General features: G+C 39.7%; 1 protein-coding gene across 1 annotated transcript; it reads left to right on the forward strand.

Annotated features, from left to right (window-relative positions):
• Positions 1–310: 310 nt before the first annotated feature.
• LOC110153800 (terminal nucleotidyltransferase 5C-like) lies at positions 311–18,215 on the forward strand (the record flags this gene model as incomplete). Its single annotated transcript, XM_020917722.2, has 5 exons — positions 311–451; positions 7,082–7,396; positions 10,269–10,610; positions 12,720–13,218; positions 18,175–18,215. Coding segments are annotated over exons 1-5 (1,338 nt in total), but the record flags the coding sequence as incomplete, so codon positions are not given.
• Between the last annotated feature and the right edge of the window lie 1,173 nt (positions 18,216–19,388).

Below are 19,388 nucleotides of genomic sequence, written 5' to 3' on the forward strand. Positions count from 1 at the left end.
CTCAACAAAATTGGACAAACTATAAGGAAAACAAGGTGATTGCGTCTTAGTGTTCAGTACAGTCATGTTAACAGTGTTTTAGTGAAACGTATAGTCTAACGTGTCGTATGAACTTTAAATTTAACTGCTGCTTTAATTATTAGTGCCATTGCCAAGTGGAATTACCCTTGACACCTGTTAACGCCCCCATTTTTCCCACCGACGCCACCAGGACTCCCGGCGGCTCGAGCCTCGTTGTTATGGCCGTCTCCCGCTGCGCGCACGCACGGTCGCACACTCCCCGGTCATAAGTGAATGACGGCAGGTCGCTATGGAAACTGCGTTACGCTCCGGGCTGCTCGAGGGAAGAAAACAAGAGCGCGAGGACTCTTCTCAGTCTTCATTTCAGCACCACGCGTCTACCGGACAGCGCCCGGATGACCTGGCGCTACAGCACACACAGCCAGCCCTCGTTTGCCTTATAAGGGACAACCGATTAACGTATCATAAACACCGCCGTCTATCCGGTGTGGGCAGGAGCGAGTCCAGGAAACAAAACAGACTAACAAAGAAAAAGAAGTAAGAAGGCACTCCGCGACACAACCTCTTTGGACACGTTGTACTTGGCTCCACAGTTCGTTTAGGGGCAAACGCTCCTTCTAATACCACAGCAACAGGTAAGGAGAGCTCCCAGTGCTGTCAACTTTACTAAAAAGCTTCTAGTTTAGTTGCATGCATGAACTATATAACGCCACAAATCCTCTTAACTCGCTACTTCACTTACTGTAACTGCAATAGTAGTTTAAACCTACAGGCAAGACCTGTCCAAGTCTGGGAAAATATTTCTTCATTGTATAAACGTATATTTTGAAACATTCTTGCAAATATTTAATTATGAAGTATATATTTTCATGCACATTCTAAGGAAATGAGAGTTGGTTTATCAGTCCAGGAAGTAATGTTAAATTCAGAAACTTAATTCATTGAGGATTTCCAAAACTTGACAACTTTGGCAAATGTTTTATTGTAGACACATAAATAGACACGTGACCACATTGCATATATGACTACCAGTCCAAGTATTTTAACATGTTCAGAATGAGTAAGTAAGAGGAGGTGAAGCTGACATTTTCAAGCACAAATCCAAACCCAAATCAGCAGCAGCATCTTGCATGTAGCATGTTTTGCCTTCTCAGCCTGTGCCCTGCGTGTATCTGTGACACAGTGGGATTTGTTGGGTTTTCAGTGGCCATAGATTATGTGAGAGCTGAGCCGATACGCCTGGATGAGTCACTCCGGCTGCAAGTTTGCAGAAATGTGCGAAAGGGGAGGGGGAAGAGGGGGGGAGAGCGGGGTCTGAGCCAGGGGGGAGAAAACAGTCCTGCAGAGGCACTGTGGTTTATTGTGATCCCCGTGAACCTCGGGACCACACCAGACCATTTTGGATGAATATTTGGGGAGCTTTTAACGAGATTTCAATGTTTTCTGGTAAGCTTGATGTTAATGTAAGTTCATGCATGGCCATATACAAGTAGATGCATCTCTGTACCAAGTCTGTATCTGTTTATTTATTTATTTATTTATTTGTAAATGTCTAAGTAGCCTTTTAATGAGTTTGGATGATGACGAGGACAATGATTTGTAATTGGCTATGTAGCTCTAGATGTTTTAAAACTGTAATCAGCTTTTGAAAGATTCTGAGCCCCCTTTGAATTTGTTTATTTTAGTTTTAAGTTCATGAATGAAGTAGATATTGTCGATTCATTTGCCGTTTGTTTACGCTGACTAGGCTGTGTTGTCAAAAGGAATTTCAAATCATATTTCTTCTTCTTCTTCTTCTCTGTCCAGCTATAGATGTAGTTTCTCCAAGTCTGTGGAACACGCCAGGGAGGGCATCTGGCTTAAATCAAAACCCGTGCATGATTGAAATGAACACACATTGTAGCAGGAGGCAGATTATTTGCTGTGACAATGCAATGAGAGAAAAGCTTTAAAACAAAAGACCCATTTCCCCTCAGACACTTAGCTAAAGAGGTGGTCTGTTTTGCCCTGGACCAAAAGCTCTTCCGTGTTTGATAAACTGACCACAGAAAGCTCCCCATTACCTCTCATTAAGACTCAAATGTTTACGCCGCTGCCATTGACAATCATAGCAATCATGCCCATTCATTCTCAGCCCCCGAGTGACAAGTATTGATTAGAGCTAACAAAAGATAATAATGCTTTTCTCACTGCAGCCCTGCACTTTGAGACACTTTCCCTTTACGCACAAACAGCCTCACATAATCTCAACTAACGCTGAGTTCTGGTTCACTTGATTAGACAAACGCTTATTGGAGAACATGTCGATTTTTTTTTTTTTGGCTACTTTGTGAAAGCTTTGTGCACGGCTTTCCAAAAAGGGATCACAGCACGTTAGAAGAGAAATTAATTGTGTCGGACTGAATTATACTTTTAAAAAAAACAAAAAAAAAAACGTGTGTGAACAGTCCCCTCTGGATCCTAGCTGGAGTTTGTTGTGTTGTACTGCTAGATAAGTGCATACATGTGGAAGTGGAGAGTAGAAAATAGATGTATGTCTTTAATTAGTGACGTTGGTGTGATTAATGGAGTCTGGTGCTGATGACTCACTCGGATTAACCCTTGCCACGCCGCCGGAAACAATCAATAAACAAAGATTAAAAACTCGCCACATTGATTTTTTTTTTGCTGCATTTGCGGTTTATATTCACAGGGGTATGAATTAGACATACAACAAGTGCAGTTCACTTGTATTTTATTGATAACTCTGTTCCAGGAAACATTTTATTGTGAGACGAATCTGAATCAAAAGCAAAAACAGATGTGTCCATTTTGAAAAATTGCCAATACTGTATCTATATATATATATTTATTTTTATTACCATCGTCTATTGAGATTATGAATGGCAATAATGTGTAGTAGATGGAATAATATTTTGAAAGTATAGTAAAATACATTTGGCTTTTGAAAATATTACTATACTAAGAGTAAACTGCAAGTCTGTAAATACTTCATTAGTTGCTGATATAAAATAAATACAACAAAATGAGACTTACCTTTCCGTTGATACCTGTTCGTGGGGCAGTGCGGTGAAAGATTATCAAGTAGATGTACAGAGACCAGTTTAAAGCAGCACTTTTTTGGTGGAGGGTTCGTCACCTTCTTGTTTGTTCCACAGTATGGTATTAGACTTATCTATCGCCATGGAGACAAGCAGCTGACGCCATTGAGCAAAGTTACAGGTTATACTGTATGAGTCAAAATGCGACCACGTTCACAGTAAGAATACATGTTTTTCAAGGTATTTTTCACTAATAAAAACACATGGATATGGAAATTATTATAGAAATAGCATCTCCATGGAGACAGGCAGCTGGCCGACCTTCCACCACAGATAAAGTTACACAGTGCAGCTTTGAATACTGTAGTTGATTTTCATTCAAGGTAACCCATAACCTTATTTCTAAACAAGTATTTGCCACTATGTTATCTCTCCAGAGGAAAAAATCAATACATAATGATTAAAACTGTCCCTTTTCAGCATTCTTTAATACAATAATTACAATGAGAGTGGTTTAGTGATGATTCTGAAATCCACAAACCCAAGCTTGATCTGTTCATACTATATCAACACCAGACTGTGTATATTAATGCTTATGAATGTGAACATTTAAATACAATCTCCTCACAACATGCCGTATTTTCCGCACCATAGCGAGTGCAATGTGCCACTTCTAGACACAACTGAACAACTGAGTCACCACGCGCCACAACTGAACAAAGCCGAGACTCACCGTGAACGCGCCAAACAAAGTCCGACTGACCCATCTAATTGTTGTGTTTCGTTTAAAGTCCGGTGCAGTTTATCTGTGAAAAAAGTTAGAAAATAGACCATTCTATGACAGTGCGCCTTATAATCCAGAGCACCAAATAGTGCAGAAAATAACGGTACAACTATTTATTTATCATTTATGTTATAATGTTGTTTCCTCATCACAAACAGACCTGGAGTTGTATTTTATTTCACTCACACATGTTTAACACACAAACCCTCCATATTTAGGCTGAATTCATCTCACAAATTGAAAACACTGTTCCAACTTGTGATGTCATATTGAGCCAATTTGCCAATGCTGAACACCCAGTATGAGTCAGCCAATGATTGCCAATCTCTACTGAACTAAAGGTAAAATGTAGCTGTTAACTTGAAAACTACCCCTACATGACATCACAAGGTGGAACAGAGTATTGGAAATGGAGACAGACTAATAATGCAGAGTTAGTAAAACATGTGTGAATGAAGCAAAACACAACTCCAGGTATGTTTTTTTAGGAAGTAACTCCATTACAACATGGCTGAAAGCTCACAAGAGTAAATTTTGTGTAATATGGGCAACAAATTTTCTGAAAAAAAAAAAAAAAAAAAAGCTGTAGTAAAAGGTAATAAATAGCAGAGATTAGTAAACATTATTCAAAAGTATCACATCATTGTATCTTGTACCCACCTCGGCTAATTTGTCAGTGTCTAGTTTCTCTCATAGGATTATTTATGCAGAGCAGATCTGTGGAGTGCTCCATGTGTTGCCGTGTCAACACAGCAGTTACATTGGCATTGTGGTGAAGCTGTGAGACAAGCTGTGAGTCCCAGACAGCAGACTGAGAGAGAGACTGACCAAGCAGAAAGAGGAGAAAGAGGAGAGGAGGAGAGGAGGAGGAGGTATTTAGGAGTAGTACTATCACAAACATTTTCAATACTGAGGCATTCCTGGGCAGTATTGACAAAAGTAAGGACCTAGAAATGTATTTGGAGCATCTTAGTTTAGGTTAAAGGCATACCGTGCAACTTTTGTGATGGAGGGTCCGCGCTAGTGTTCGTGAAGATGTTATTGGTTTGTCTAGAATGTTCCACAGTAAAGCTTAAACCTGTTTATCTGAAAGAAATCAACTACAGACTACATTACAGGTCAGATCCGTGGAGAAGCAACCCTATTCACAGAGAGCATTTTTAAGCAATAGAAACACCCGTAATGAATAAATGCTGTGCCATACCATGGAACATTTCAGGCAAAGCAATAAAATCTCCAAACCTGTGACGAACCCTGCACGGGAAAAGCTGCGCATTGCATCTTTAATGTATCAGACAAATTTGAAATGGCAGTGAAATTATCCATACAAGTGCACAAGATATCACTTGGTATCCTTGTTTGGAGTTTACAACATACTTCATCATCATTTTTATCACCTTATTTTTCATAATAAACAATGTACTAAATAATATACTTTTGCATGATCTTATAAAGAGCTTGAAAATCAGTTTCTGGATGCTAAGAAAAAAAGGAATATCCCAACCAACACTTTTCAGCATCAGCAGTAATTTACAAATAAAAGTCAGTTGTGTATTTTGAACCAGCCTTGAAGGAGTCCTGTCTATACCAAGGCCCTGTCGAGAGGAATGTCAGTAGACTTCAAAATAACAATGAAAGATGGTTGTTTTTGGGGCTAGAATTACAGCTCAAAGGTGACACAATATTTTATTATAGCAATTTACTCCCCCTCCCATTTGACCTGTGTATACTGGTCAATACAGTTTCACTCACTCTCTGTTGTTCCAGTTATTTCAAACTCTATTGTAAAATGATCAGGTACTCCACCCTGATTATTTTATATTTTACATTGCGATCTCACCGGTTAAAGGCAAGAGAGTAGTTGGCCACGGTTCACTAAAAATTGTCCAGTATTTTTACAATGACAAATAAGGATGTACAAATAACCAACATTTTGTGATACTGTATCGTCAAAAGTCTCAATAATATCATGGGCCATCACAATATATGGCATTGCAAGTGTCTTTGCTTAAATTCATTGTTATGCAGCGGCAATAGCTATATAAACAAACACAGAGAACTTCATAGACCATGATCCTTTGCTGTTTTAGTACAGACTGCATGAAGAAATAACTGTTAACAATAACTAAGCACTTTTAAATCTGAATTATTTGGCATATGACAGAAAAGTTGCGTATTCAGAATTTTGTTAACCTCTTTAAAATATGGCAACAAATACCATACCGTGAAACACATCGTGAAAAACCTTGAGAGAATTGGATTTCGTTGCATCCCGAATGACAAATGAGTCAATATTATCCTCTTCTAACCCTCATTACTTATTTACCATAACTTAAACTGTTTCTCTATTTATCTTTAATGGCCCTCATTATAAGAAAGAAGCAATGAAAAATAAATAAATAAATCATATGCTTATGTAACTTGTCTAGTCTATTTTCTTTAGAAAGAAACAAACATAATCACTGTTCAATACAAAGACAAAATTCAGTTTTTAAACATTGATATTTTTGTTTTCAACCTCCTGCTGATACAATATAACTGTTTTATGAAACATTCTGTGCATACTTCATTTACCAGCAGTGGCTGAGTGGCTTTAGCACTCATGCCTCACAGCAATTTAATTACCCATCTGACAGTAATACAACAAAATAAGATCTACAAGAAAACAAAACTTGCTTACTTACTTACTTTAGATCTTCTTTTATTATGTATGTTTCTACTTTATTTTGACTTGTACATATACATTTATATATATATATATATATATATATATATATATATATATATATATATATATATATATATATATATATATATATATATATATATATATATATATCCATTACTAACTGCAAATGTACCATGTATCATTAAATAAAACTTGCTTATTCACATCATATATCCAGTGTGTATTCCAGGGCAGCAGTATGTCTTAAGCTAAATCACCACATATTAAACCATATCTTATCTGTTGACAACATTACTAAAAATACTACATTCTGCTGTTGTAACTCCATTTACCTAATACAAAATTTTACTACCAGTGTAGCATAGATAGAATAAAATGTACTTATTCGCATCATGTATTTCCTGTCTGTTCTAGGGCAGCATTTGTCAGCATTACTAGCATGACTACTTTCTGCTGCTACTGTTATGAAAAATGTAAACATTAAACTATAACTGCAGAACAGATAGAATACGACATACTTATTCATGTCATATCTTTTTATTCCAGGGCAGCAGTATGTCTGAAGCCAAACCAGGCCAGCGCTTTCACAGTCTGAACGCTGAGCAGGTGGAGGTTCTGCATCAGGTTCTGTCCGACGTGGTTCCGATCCATGGGCGCGGTAACTTCCCCACTCTGGAGCTGCGTCCTCGTGACATCATCATCGCCGTGAGAGACCAGCTGCAGCGGCAGGGCATTCGGGTTAGGGACGTGCGCCTCAACGGCTCCACCGCCAGCCACGTCCTGGTGCGTGACAACGGCACCAGCTACAAAGACCTGGACATCATCTTCGGAGTGGAGCTGCCCACTCAGGAGGAGTTTCAGGTAAACTAAAGAGACGCAAATTTACTGTAGATTTTTACTTTATTTTACTCCAGGAGCCAGATTTGCCTATTGATTATATTGCATCTTACCATGAAATATCCAAGAGGTAAACTCACAAATGTTGAAAGTGATTATTTTTATTAGTGACTAAACCCTAAAAAGAGTTATCCAGGCTGTTGCCACCTTGTGCCTACGCTCAATTTTATTGCTCTCCAGCGACTAGGTCAGGAATCAGAATACACTAGACGGTTTGCAAGAACCCCGGAAGTTCTAGACTGCGCGCTGACCAATCAGTGAAGAGCTATGATGCTATGACGCCAAACTCAAGTGCCTGTGTGGGTCCCTTTTGTGGTACAGCACAACAGTAAACAAAGCAGTTGAGATGGATGTAGACAAAGCCATACATTATTTTTAGGTTAGTTATTTTATTTCAAACCTGCACATACAATTCACAATATAACAAAACAAATGCAGATACAAACATGCAGGTTTAAAAATGGAATGGATGAAGCAAAGTTTTTACATTTCCAATCCCCTCCCACATTTGACAGACTTAGTATATTCAACTTAGTATATTATACATTCTGTGTTAGCAACAATTCCCGAGATCGAGGATTTAAAGTCCCAACAAAGAGAATGTTTGGTGAATTTTATCAAGGGGAAAGACATTATTGCCCTTCTTCTTACGCGATTTGGGAAAGTCTTACCAGTTAGCCCCCCCAGTTAGCGGCGCATTACATGCGTCACAACCAAATAGCAGTGATTGGTTAAATAAAAAAAATCCCTGCCTACTGTTGAGTGAACTAATTCTAACTCTGTGAGGTCAGATTGTTTCCACAAAGTGAAACTGGCTGATGTATCAGGCTAAGAAACAGCTATAAATAAATACTAAATATATATTAGTCTATAGAATGAAACCCTGCAATAATATGTAACTTTTCTGGTGGGTGGATTCGTCACCGGCTTGTCTCCATGGAGATGTTGTTACAATTGTCTGCAATGTAAAATGTCAAAAACACCTGTATTCTGATCTGCAGCATAATCTGGTTGCATCATCGTCATGTCTCTATGCAATGGATACATTTAATGCCATGCTCTGGAACATTCTGTGCAAAACATTAACAGCTCCATGAAAACAAGCAGCTGGTATACCCTTCAGTAGAGTGCACCTTTAAGAATCAACCAATTTAATCAACCCAAAATACATATTTTCAGTACATATTGTTAGCAGTATATTTGAAACAGGTCAGACGTGGTAAAATGCACCTCTGCTGGTTCTGGGTATTGTCAAAAATTCTACTCTAAGCAAATGTTTTTCAGGACTAAACATATATAAATAGTGCTCAAATACTCAAATACGCACACAACCTTTAGATCTGCCTTATTCACTGCAGAAAGGTTTAGGAATCAATGTGTAGGTTATTTATGTTAAGTGAATATCTGAAAACAGCGTATAAAAGTAAAGTGCTTTAAATTGCTATCACGTAAGCTGAGAAAACAATTTAAAGTGAAATTGATTCTAAACGGGTACAAAACGATGAGCCAATATAAATATGAGGAGCAGCTTATTACTTTTAGTTGTAGGGCAGACAGACTCCCATCGCCACACTTCACTCTTAAACACTATTGATTAACTCTGTTCTCATAATGTGACTTAATACCGTGATACCTTCTGTAAGTCTCCCTTAAGCCTTTTATATGCTCCAAGTCTATTAGACATTTTACACAGGCCAGGAGGTTCCTTTCTGCAGATTTAACCTAACTTCAAGCAGCTTTATTATCTTAAGCACTGTACACCGACTCAGCTCCCATAGCCACGTTGGTCTATTGATTTTTCCTCTCTTAATAAAAGTCATTGTAATCCTAACAACACTACAATTTGCCCAATCAATACATACAATACAATAGTGCTGGTCTCATTTGTAGTAATTCAAAGGGCCAATATTACTTATTTTCTGAGCAGTGGCGGCAGTTAGCAATTTAGGGGTCCTAGGTGAAATTGAGTTTGGGGCCCTCACTATAATGCACATTTTTATTATTCCTCATTATTCTTGACACATGCACATCTCTATTTACTTGAATTATGGTGGATTGGAAACGCGCCTTATTAGTTCGGTCGCCTACTAGATAACCAGACCTGAAAGTAGTTTTATTTTTTTGCTAGTACAATTATATTTTTGTTTACATCCATTACATATGATTAAGATAAGTAAACTACTCTCATTTAATGTCATACTGAGAGAAAATCAAATTGCCCTCAGCCTTTAGGGACTCTGAGTGCAACTGGTTGGGGGCCCCTCCAGGTTTGGGGGCCCTAAGCAGCCGCCTACTTTTGCCTAAAGGTAGCGCTGCCTCTGTTATAATGTTGTTTCCTCATCAAAAGCATACTCAGTGTTTTATTTTGTTTCATTCACACATGTTTAACACACAAACCCTGCATATTTAGCTCTTCTCTCTAACAGAAACAGTTGTCATGTGGTAATACGGAAAGTGCTCCACGTGTTATTTGTTTTTTGTTTTGTTTTGTTTTTTAACTCCATACACCTTCACTAAAAGCGTTTGGATGATTTCAGCCCTGAAATTGACAATCTCCACTGAACTAAAGATAAAAGGTAGCTCTTAACTTGAAAATCTACCACTTCATTTTGAGCTTTGGAGATGCAGACAGACTGATAATGCAGGATTACTCAAAGATGCGTAAATGAAGCAAAAAGCAACCCCAAGTGTGAAGTGACAACATTATACCATGGCTTAAAGCTTATTAGAGTCAGTTTTTCATAATATAAGACCTTTAATGAAACAAGCGATATTGCGGTGGGACTTTGATTCATTATTACAAGCTGTGATTTTGATGTTGTGTTTGTTTGTGTAGGTGATAAAGGAGGCAGTGCTGGGGTGCCTGCTGGACTGCTTGCCCACTGGGGTCAACAAGGAGCGGATCAGCAGCGCGACAATGAAAGAGGCCTATGTGCAAAAGATGGTCAAAGTCTTCAATGAGCACGATCGCTGGAGTCTCATCTCTCTCTCCAACAACAGTGGCAAAAATCTCGAACTTAAATTTGTCAGTTCGTTACGGCGACAGTTTGAGTTCAGCGTGGACTCTTTTCAGATCATTTTGGACCGTCTCCTTGAGTCGTACATGGCGCAGGACTTGCAAAGAAAAACTAAAGACGTTGACCTTAAAGAACCCCCGAGGGATAATCATAACAAGCAGGCAGGCGCTTCTCCTAAACAAGGTGAAATGGAGAAGTCTAGCCAAACCGCACGGACAGACACAGTGCACGAAAAGGAGTCGCAAACTGAACTATCTTTGCAAAACAACCACCAAACAAAAGACTCAAAGCTCAAAAAGAAAGAAAAGTTTGGTCAAAAAACACCCGCAGAGTTGAAAGACATAGCTGAACATGGTGGAAATGTCATACCGGCGATCCAGACTACTTCAAATGAGGTTTCCAAGCAGCAGAGTGAAACACAGGAAACTGAAAGTGAGATTTTGGACACGACTGAACGCCAGAAAATGGCAGAACACTCAGTCCAAATTTGTTCGTGCGATGACAGGGAGGCACTATGTTCAAACCAGGAACTGAGTGTCCAGAGAGAGCCATCTAGCCACTCAGAAAAGGCAGAGATAACTGAGAAAAAGGGACAATTTCAGCTGCCAGAAATCTCAGATAAAAGTGGGGGCGACCTGGCTCAAGAAATGGTCGGTAATGGACACTCAGATGAAGGAAAGAGTTCAAACCAGGAGCAAAACGAAGATGAAAATGCTGCTTCTACTACAGAGGCAGAAAGATCTTTGAAAGCAGCAGCAGAGTTACACACACTAGTGACAAATCTGAAGAAGAGAGCTGTAGAAAGCGAGACTGGGGAGAAGGTGGGAACAGAGAAAAATGACGACAGCCAGGAAAGTGAAACAAATGAAGGAAGTTTAGCTTCAGAAATGCACCACAAAGACTCTGCAAGTTCAGATAGTTCCTGCTCCACCTTGTCAAATCATCAAGCTCAGAGTATGTCAGATACACTAGAAATTCCCCATACACTTTTAACAGAAAGCGGAGAAAAAACTCAGGATAATCTACCTGCACCATCCGGCCTTCTTCTCATCGACAAAAAAACCTCGAAAGCTTCGGAGAGACTGTCGTACATGGTGGTGCTCAAACACTCCTCTCCAAAACCTCCTCGGAGAATGTGCCGAAAAGTGTCCCCCACTTCCATTCCGCAAAACGAAACTGTCCAGACGCCATCTTTGGGTCCTTCTCCCTGTCCCAGCCCTGAACCCGAAGAAACTTTGAAATCAAATGACGATATTTTAGATTCATCCAAAATTGAAAATCACACCACTTCCACAAACGCAGAACCAAGCTTACACCTTACCTCATCTTCTAATGATTTAACGCAGAATTCACTTTTAGATAACCGATGTGAGAGCGCATCCCAAGACTCACCACCGCCACCTACAGACCAACAAATCGAGCCCGTCACCGTTACTTCTTTAGAAACTGCCTCTGCTGTAATACAATCAGACCCGCCTGACTTAGTGAACCAAGAAAGTTCTGAAATCCAAAAATCAATTGAAAATACCTCAGAAGTTGTGCTCAGTGACGCCGTAAAACTTCAGGAAATAAAAATAGACATTGACGAAGCGAAGAGCGTATCACTTGAGATCCCTCAGTGTACAGCCCCTCCCGTTTCTTGCCTTGCGCCTCCAATTTTAAGCTTCTCCGCTCCATGCTACACCCCGTCACCTCCCAGCCTTAGCCCTCCTCCTTGCATAACTCCTCCATCTCTTTGCATAAACACAGTTAGTCCTAGTACTAGCTTTAGCTCCGCTCCGTTGAGTTTCAGTCCTACCTCTTCTTGTCTCAGTTCTCCTCCGTACCTCACCCCTCCCATGCTTAGCCTTAGCCCCCCACCCTCCTGCCTGAGCCCCCCCCTCCTCTGCCTCACTCCCCCGGTGGATTCTTCAGACCTAGTAGCTCAGGTATCAGCAGATGTAGACATGCCTTTGATTCTCCACACAGACAGTAGTGAGCAGAACATGAAAGAGGCCGACACTCAGCCAGCCGTTCCCCTTTTAGAGACAGTGGATGAGAAACAGGTAGATTACATATCGACTCTGCCTCAGGGCTCTAAACCTGTGTCTTTCCCCATCACCATCCCCAACACGACCGCAAATGTGCTGCCTCAGTCCAAAGAGCCAGTGGAGTCTGCTGCTCCCATAGTGGACGTGGCGCCTATTGTGATGCAAGAAAGCAAAATTCTTTCTCAAAATGTCACGGCTGAACCTTGTCTGAATTCGATTGGCTCTGCCCCGGATGTGGAGGTCCTGGCTGAAAGCATGTACGGGGATTTCGAAGCCGCTATGGACCACCTACGCTACAGACTCATAGCGACGAGGAATCCAGAGGAGATCCGTGGAGGAGGGCTTTTGAAATACAGCAACCTTTTGGTGCGGGATTATCGTCCAGCCAGCGAGACTCAGATAAAGACGCTGGAGCGGTACATGTGCTCACGCTTTTTCATAGACTTCCCTGATGTGCAGGAACAGCAGAGAAAGATCCTGTCCTACTTGAAGAATCATTTTATCGGCGAAGAGAGGAGTAAGTACCAGTACCTGATGACACTGCGGCGCGTGGTGGATGACAGCACCGTGTGTCTGATGGGACATGAGCGGAGACAGACCCTCAACATGATCACAGTCCTGGCTCTCAAAGTGCTGGGCGAACAGAACATTATCCCCAACACAGACCATGTGACCTGCTTCTACCAACCTGCACCCTACATCACCGAGCCCAGCTACTGCAGCTACTACATCCCCCAGGGGGGCTCTACTCTGCTCTACCAGCCATACCCTTTACACCTGCACTCACAGACGGGACTGGTCTAGGGCTCACTCAGCAAACACAACCACAGCTGAGTAAAGACAACTGTGCTCAAATCAAATCTGGAGAATAGATTATAATCCAGGGATAAACTGTTGGTCTATAATAGACCTCTGGAGGTGGGATTGAGTGGGTTTCTCAGTAAACTCCGTGAGGATCTAACATGATTATATGTAATTATATGGGCTTTGTGGGAAAATAATAATTCTTCCGATATTGTTAAAATTCCAGAAAATGCCGTATGCACTGCATGAGTCATCGGCCTTTGGTCTCCATGGGAAACCAACTGCGCTGCTGACACTCGCCGACACAAACACACAAGCACACACACAAACCAGGGCCTGTTCCAGCTATTAGTGGACAATAGACTTACAAAAATGGACCCCAAAGTTATCTGTGTTTATCTAATAAGCTTAGGAATAAAGGGTGGTCATTTCCTACCCTTTGTAAACATTGGCTTGGTTCCACATTTTATAGACTCTGTGGTTTAAATGAGAAAAATGTTGTTGTTCAGTAACTAGCATGCTCTCTTATCTCTAAACTCTAAATTATCTGATCAAATTTTGGTCCTCACAATCTTCAACATAAAAATGACAGCAAAAGCATGACTTTTTAATATGCTTTGTCATTGTATAGTTGAAGTGTTATCTCATATTTAGTCCCATATTGGTTTAATTCCAAATTCAGTGTAACAAGTTCAGAAATTGCCCCGCCCCAAATAACATTTTACACAGACCCTCACACTCACAGTGTCTAGAATGGGCCCTGCGTTCAGACTGTACATAGACACTCCTATCGGCAGGCCCTTCTCGTGAACTTTTCCATGTTCTTACTGTGGCGTTGTCAATGGGTTTGTTCAGACGTGGACTTTTTGCCTGTGTTTGATATTGTGCATGGATCAGAGGACTGTTCTCTCACTGCCAAATACTGTGTGACTACTATGCTTCTTAACAGTTCAATGTATCTTCGTTATTTACTAAAGAGTCATATTTTGGGGTATAAAAAACATTACAGAGACTACCAGTGTGTACAGAAATCTCACACATGCACGCACAGCCAAAACATATACACAATTATATGCACACAAACAATGCATGAGTAGCTTACTATTTATTTAGACAACATACAGAAGTCCAAGCAACGGATTTTAACTAAATAAAAGTATCTATTTTTGCAAGAATTTCCAAGATTATACTCAATGGTGATTAAAAATGTGATTTCTATGTGGTAATTGCCAACAACAATGCCTTTGCAATAGTACTGTACAGTGTATAAGTTACAGTATTGTGTGAAAAATACGCATTGTTTTCAGGTTCCATGTGTTAGGATGTAGTGCTTGATTCCTTTCCGTTGTGGAGTCTTTTCTGTGAAGTACTGTACAATCTAGTGTTGGCTTTATTTATCGATAAAGTTTACTCAATGGAGGCGGAGAAACCATCTTTGGGTCATCTCAAAATGTGATGGATATGATCTGTCAAATTGTTTACATTTAAGTTACCCCTCCTGGATTTTCAAAGGCTGTGCTCACGCTGGACTCAATAGTGGCCCGTTTGTTTTTCATGTTATAATATCGTTTAGATTGACACATATCTTTATTACAAATTTGCAGTCAAAAAAGGCAAACAGTACAAAAAAACATACAAAAGAATAAGAGTTTCCAATATTACTCTATAAAACTATAAAATCACCATCTTTCCTGAATTACTCCTGAAAACTTTTAGACATACAGTAACATTTCTTAAAGGGCCCATATTACGCTATTTTCTGATCTCTGTTATAATGTTGTTTCCTCATCAAAAACATACCTGGAGTTGTATTTTGTTTCATTCACACATGTTCAACACACAAACCCTGCATATTTCTCTCAAACAGAAAACACTCTGTTCCATCCTGTGATGTTGTGCGGTAATACAGGAAGTGCTCCACTGTGTTTTTAAACTCTATACACCTTCACTAGAATCATTTGGATCATTTCAGTCCTGGAATTGCCAATCTCTACTGAACTAAAGTTAAAAGGTAGCTGTTAACTTGAAAACTACTCCTTCATGACATTACAAGGTGAAACAGAGCATTTTGAGATTTGGAGATGTAGACAGTAATACAACATGTGTGTGTGAAACAAAATACAACGCCAGGTCTGTTTTTGATGAGGTAGCAGTTTTGTGTAATATAGAATAATAATAAATAATATATAATATAAAACAGCTTATAGTGTATTAACTCTTGAGGACACAAACAGTTCACTGGCACCGGTCCATCTGGGACTTTTTAACAGATTTCATTGTCAGCCACTCAGTCTTTGTAGGCCCTTTTTTCGATAATTCACACACAATAGTGTTTATCATTGTTTATATGAAAGAGCCCTCTCCAGAGAAAATCCATTATTTCACAGTTGTTTCAGTACTGTCAACAATTTGAGAGAGGACACTGTATATTCAACTGTTCTTGCATGACAATAAATTAGCTGTTCTTTTGAAATTGTGTTACGACAACATTTGATCATAGAGACAAGTGTTTATTTTAGTGATTTAACATAGATTATCAGAATGGTTTATTCTAAAATTGCAGAACATTTGATATGATTTAAAACTGTGCAAGTTAAAAAACATGGTGAATGTCAAATTTCTAACATACTCTTGAATTTGGCCTTCAGCACCACGGACAGCTCCAGTGTTGATTTGATTAATAACACTTTTTATTTATAATCCACTTGTTTTAAGAAAACTAGGTAAATAGTTCCACCAAGTTAATGAATCTAAATGAGTTAAAGGTGCACTATGTAACTTTTTATGGTGGAGGGTTTGACAGCTGCTTAACTCCATGGAGACCTCCCTATTGGTTTGCCTGAAGTGTTCAACAGTATAACATTTCACTGATATCATGTCACTCTATGTCATTTAACCTTTTCCTTTTTCCAAATCTCAAAGTCTTGGCCCGTTTCATGTCCAGTGTGAAGCAGCCTTTCTCTCTTCACTGGGACTAGGGAGAACCGGTTCAGATCCACCTCAGTCTAAGTTCAGAGCGACTTCTATGACCAAAGATGGTTGAGCGGGGACTTTAAGTGCCTAAACGTGGGACATGTGTTTGGAGGCATGTCTCATCTGTCTGCATTGGGGGTGGGACCGGGATGGGTTTGTGTCCAGTTGTTGACCCCTGTTATTGCTGCCTGTTTTGATGTCTTCTTTAATGTAGTCCTTTGTTGTATTTTGTTCATGTATTTTGATAAAATAAAGGAGAAAACAAACAAATAAAGACGTTTGGGGTGAATGTGATTTGATTTAATAACACTTGTGATTAGCATTTATAGTTAGGGTTTGTGTTTTGCATTTATGTTTAGCATTTGCAGTGAATAAGATCCAGGACTAAGAAGTCAGCTGGAAACTAACACACCCTTTTTCAGTGTTATTATTAGATTTTTTAAATCAACATAGGGGTTTATCTGGTCAAAATCATTACACATCACTTGTCAGAATTGAATTGCTGAAGACAATTTAAGATAAGAAAATAATCTTTATTTATTTCTAAAGGTGCACTATGTAACTTTGAGGAGGTGAAATGTTCCATAGTATGGCTTTAAACTAAATAAACATAAAAATGCAATACAAAAATAACTGCATTGCTAAATGCACAGTTCCAGATGTTTAATACTATACAGTGGAACCCATCCATCCATTTTCTTCCGCTTATCCGGGGCCAGGTCGCGGAGGCAGCAGTCTAAGCAGGGACTCCCAGACTTCCCTTTCCATGCACACTTCCTCCAGCTCTTCCAGGGGGAACATTTTTGGCAAAGCAATAACGTCTCCATGGAGATCGGAAAAATGACATTGTCCACACTGTATTGTAAACAGTAGCGCTGACAAAAGATATTCAGGTTATCAATATTTACCATCTACATCTCCATCTCCCACCATAAAATCCCAATCAAGTGACAACATCTTACCATGTCCCATCTTCTAATATGTAAACAAAAAACAATATTGAATATAGACATCAAATACCTTTAATATAATTTACAGGTATGAAATGAAACCACACACTATAAGCTGAAAACAACAGCTCCCTGCTTGGACTGATTTGGTCTTGTCTTGTCTTGTCAAAAAAAAAAAAAAAAAAAGAAACACTGTTGGAATCCAGGCTCTTATCGCAAATCACCTGTCCTTCAGATGTGTGCGGAGCCACTGACGCACACGCTACGCAACACAGTGGTCTCAACAGTGTGTAAATGTGAGAAGAGCGTGGCCACTGAGGTGTGAGGGGAGGGGGAGGGGCTTGGTGCTATAGCAGGCTGTGCACAGGGTCTCTCGGTAGTAGCATCAGGTGGTGCTGCTGCCTGGGATTAGTAATGGGGAATGGGCCAGTGTAATGAAACAGAGATGACGTCCACAGAGAGACAAAGAGAGGGAAAATAGCGGTAATTGCATGGGGTTTATGGGAAACTGTGTTCTGAGAGGAAAGAATGTAATGTCTGAGAATGTGGTATGATAATGGTTCTCAAAATAGGCCATTGGTATCGCATAAGAGTAGACTTCGGGATTGTGATGGAACATCTCATAGTATTTCACTGAGTTTAATGTTAAAGCAATGGGATTTTTAGATGCTAAATAAAAGTATTGTGACCCTAGTGGGATGTTCTGTGTGTATCTCTATGGGTGTTTTTTCACGTTTGTCCTTAAAATGTCCATATTACACTATTTGCTGATCTACATTTTAACGTTGTGTTCTCACCACAAACAGACCTGGAGTTGTGTTTTGTTTCATTTACACATGTTTAACACACAAACCCTGCAGATTTAAGTTGAGTTCCTCTCATGTGGTATTACAGGAAGTGCTCCCCTGTGTTTTTAAACTCCATACACTAGAATCATTTAGAACATTGGATTTCTGTTGACCGTATTTTAAAGGGCCCATCTCATGCAATATCAACTTTTCAGAGCTTTCTACCTTCTAAGAGTGATGTGTGATCCTTGTATATGTCGCCGAAGTGGTTTTTATATTGATTCAGCGTTTTTTTGTTTGTTTTTTTTTACAAATTGCAACGTATTTTTGCCACCCTCCCACGTAACAACGGACTAAAGCTGCTACAACGATGACGCAGCAGCTACACCTATGATGCGTTTGACGTTGCAGAAAGTGCTTTGCACCCACCTCCCTCCCCCGCTCCACCGCCTCTGCCACGCCGCCGCCCCACCTCCACCTTGCATCGGCTGATAATTCCCACATGAACACCCTGTACAGGTCAATAGGCTAAACTATCAAACAGAAACTGTAAACAAGTAGGTGTGTTAGTTTCAGAGTAGTTAGTTACCTTCTCCCTGCAGACAGATATAAGCAAGTGTCCACCAACATTCTGACCAGAACTGAAGAAGCAGCTTGGATGAGCTGCGAAACGTCTTCAACCAAACTAACTTTTTTCCAGTCGACAAAATGAATTTTCTCCTCGCCATCTCTCCTCGGTTAAAATATTGTGTTGTTTTTTTTTTTACCCACAAGAGTTCTTGTGTAACAGGCCCTCACATGAAAAATATAAGCATTTTTAACTTATTTATGTATTTATTTATTGTGATAATTGACTTTCAGTTAAACATATAATTAATGATTCTACAAAATTGATCTAATTGTTTTATTTATTGAATGTACTTTAGTGAGAAGCTTAAATTATAGAAATTTGTAATATTATACATGTCTTTGCTCCACCAACACACCACCACTACTACATTTTTAATCCTACATCTCATATAGTGTCCTATTCAAACATAATGATCCTCTTCCTTGGATCCTGACAGTTATCAGTGTGCACCACATAATAAGTACTACATACAGTCTTTTACAACTCCACAGGGATCTAACGCACAGCGCACACATACTCACGCATGTGAACAAAAAACATAATTATTATTTATGTAGCTGTCAGCCCACCCAGTGAAATGAGCCATTATAGGCACATCAGGCTCCATCAGGATCCTCATTTCACTGAGTCTATAGTTACAGTGTAAGGGCTTCGAAAACACTGACACTTTTACTGTGTGCTTCACCCACACCTCTGATTAGGTCACGGGGAGGGTGGGCTGGGCATTTCATTTTAAAACCAGGAAAAAGAAGGCTGTTCCACT

Source organism: Boleophthalmus pectinirostris, unplaced genomic scaffold (genome assembly GCF_026225935.1).
Source record: "Boleophthalmus pectinirostris isolate CB_2022bp ecotype Guang Dong unplaced genomic scaffold, ASM2622593v1 HiC_scaffold_23, whole genome shotgun sequence".
NCBI lineage: Eukaryota > Metazoa > Chordata > Actinopteri > Gobiiformes > Gobiidae > Boleophthalmus > Boleophthalmus pectinirostris.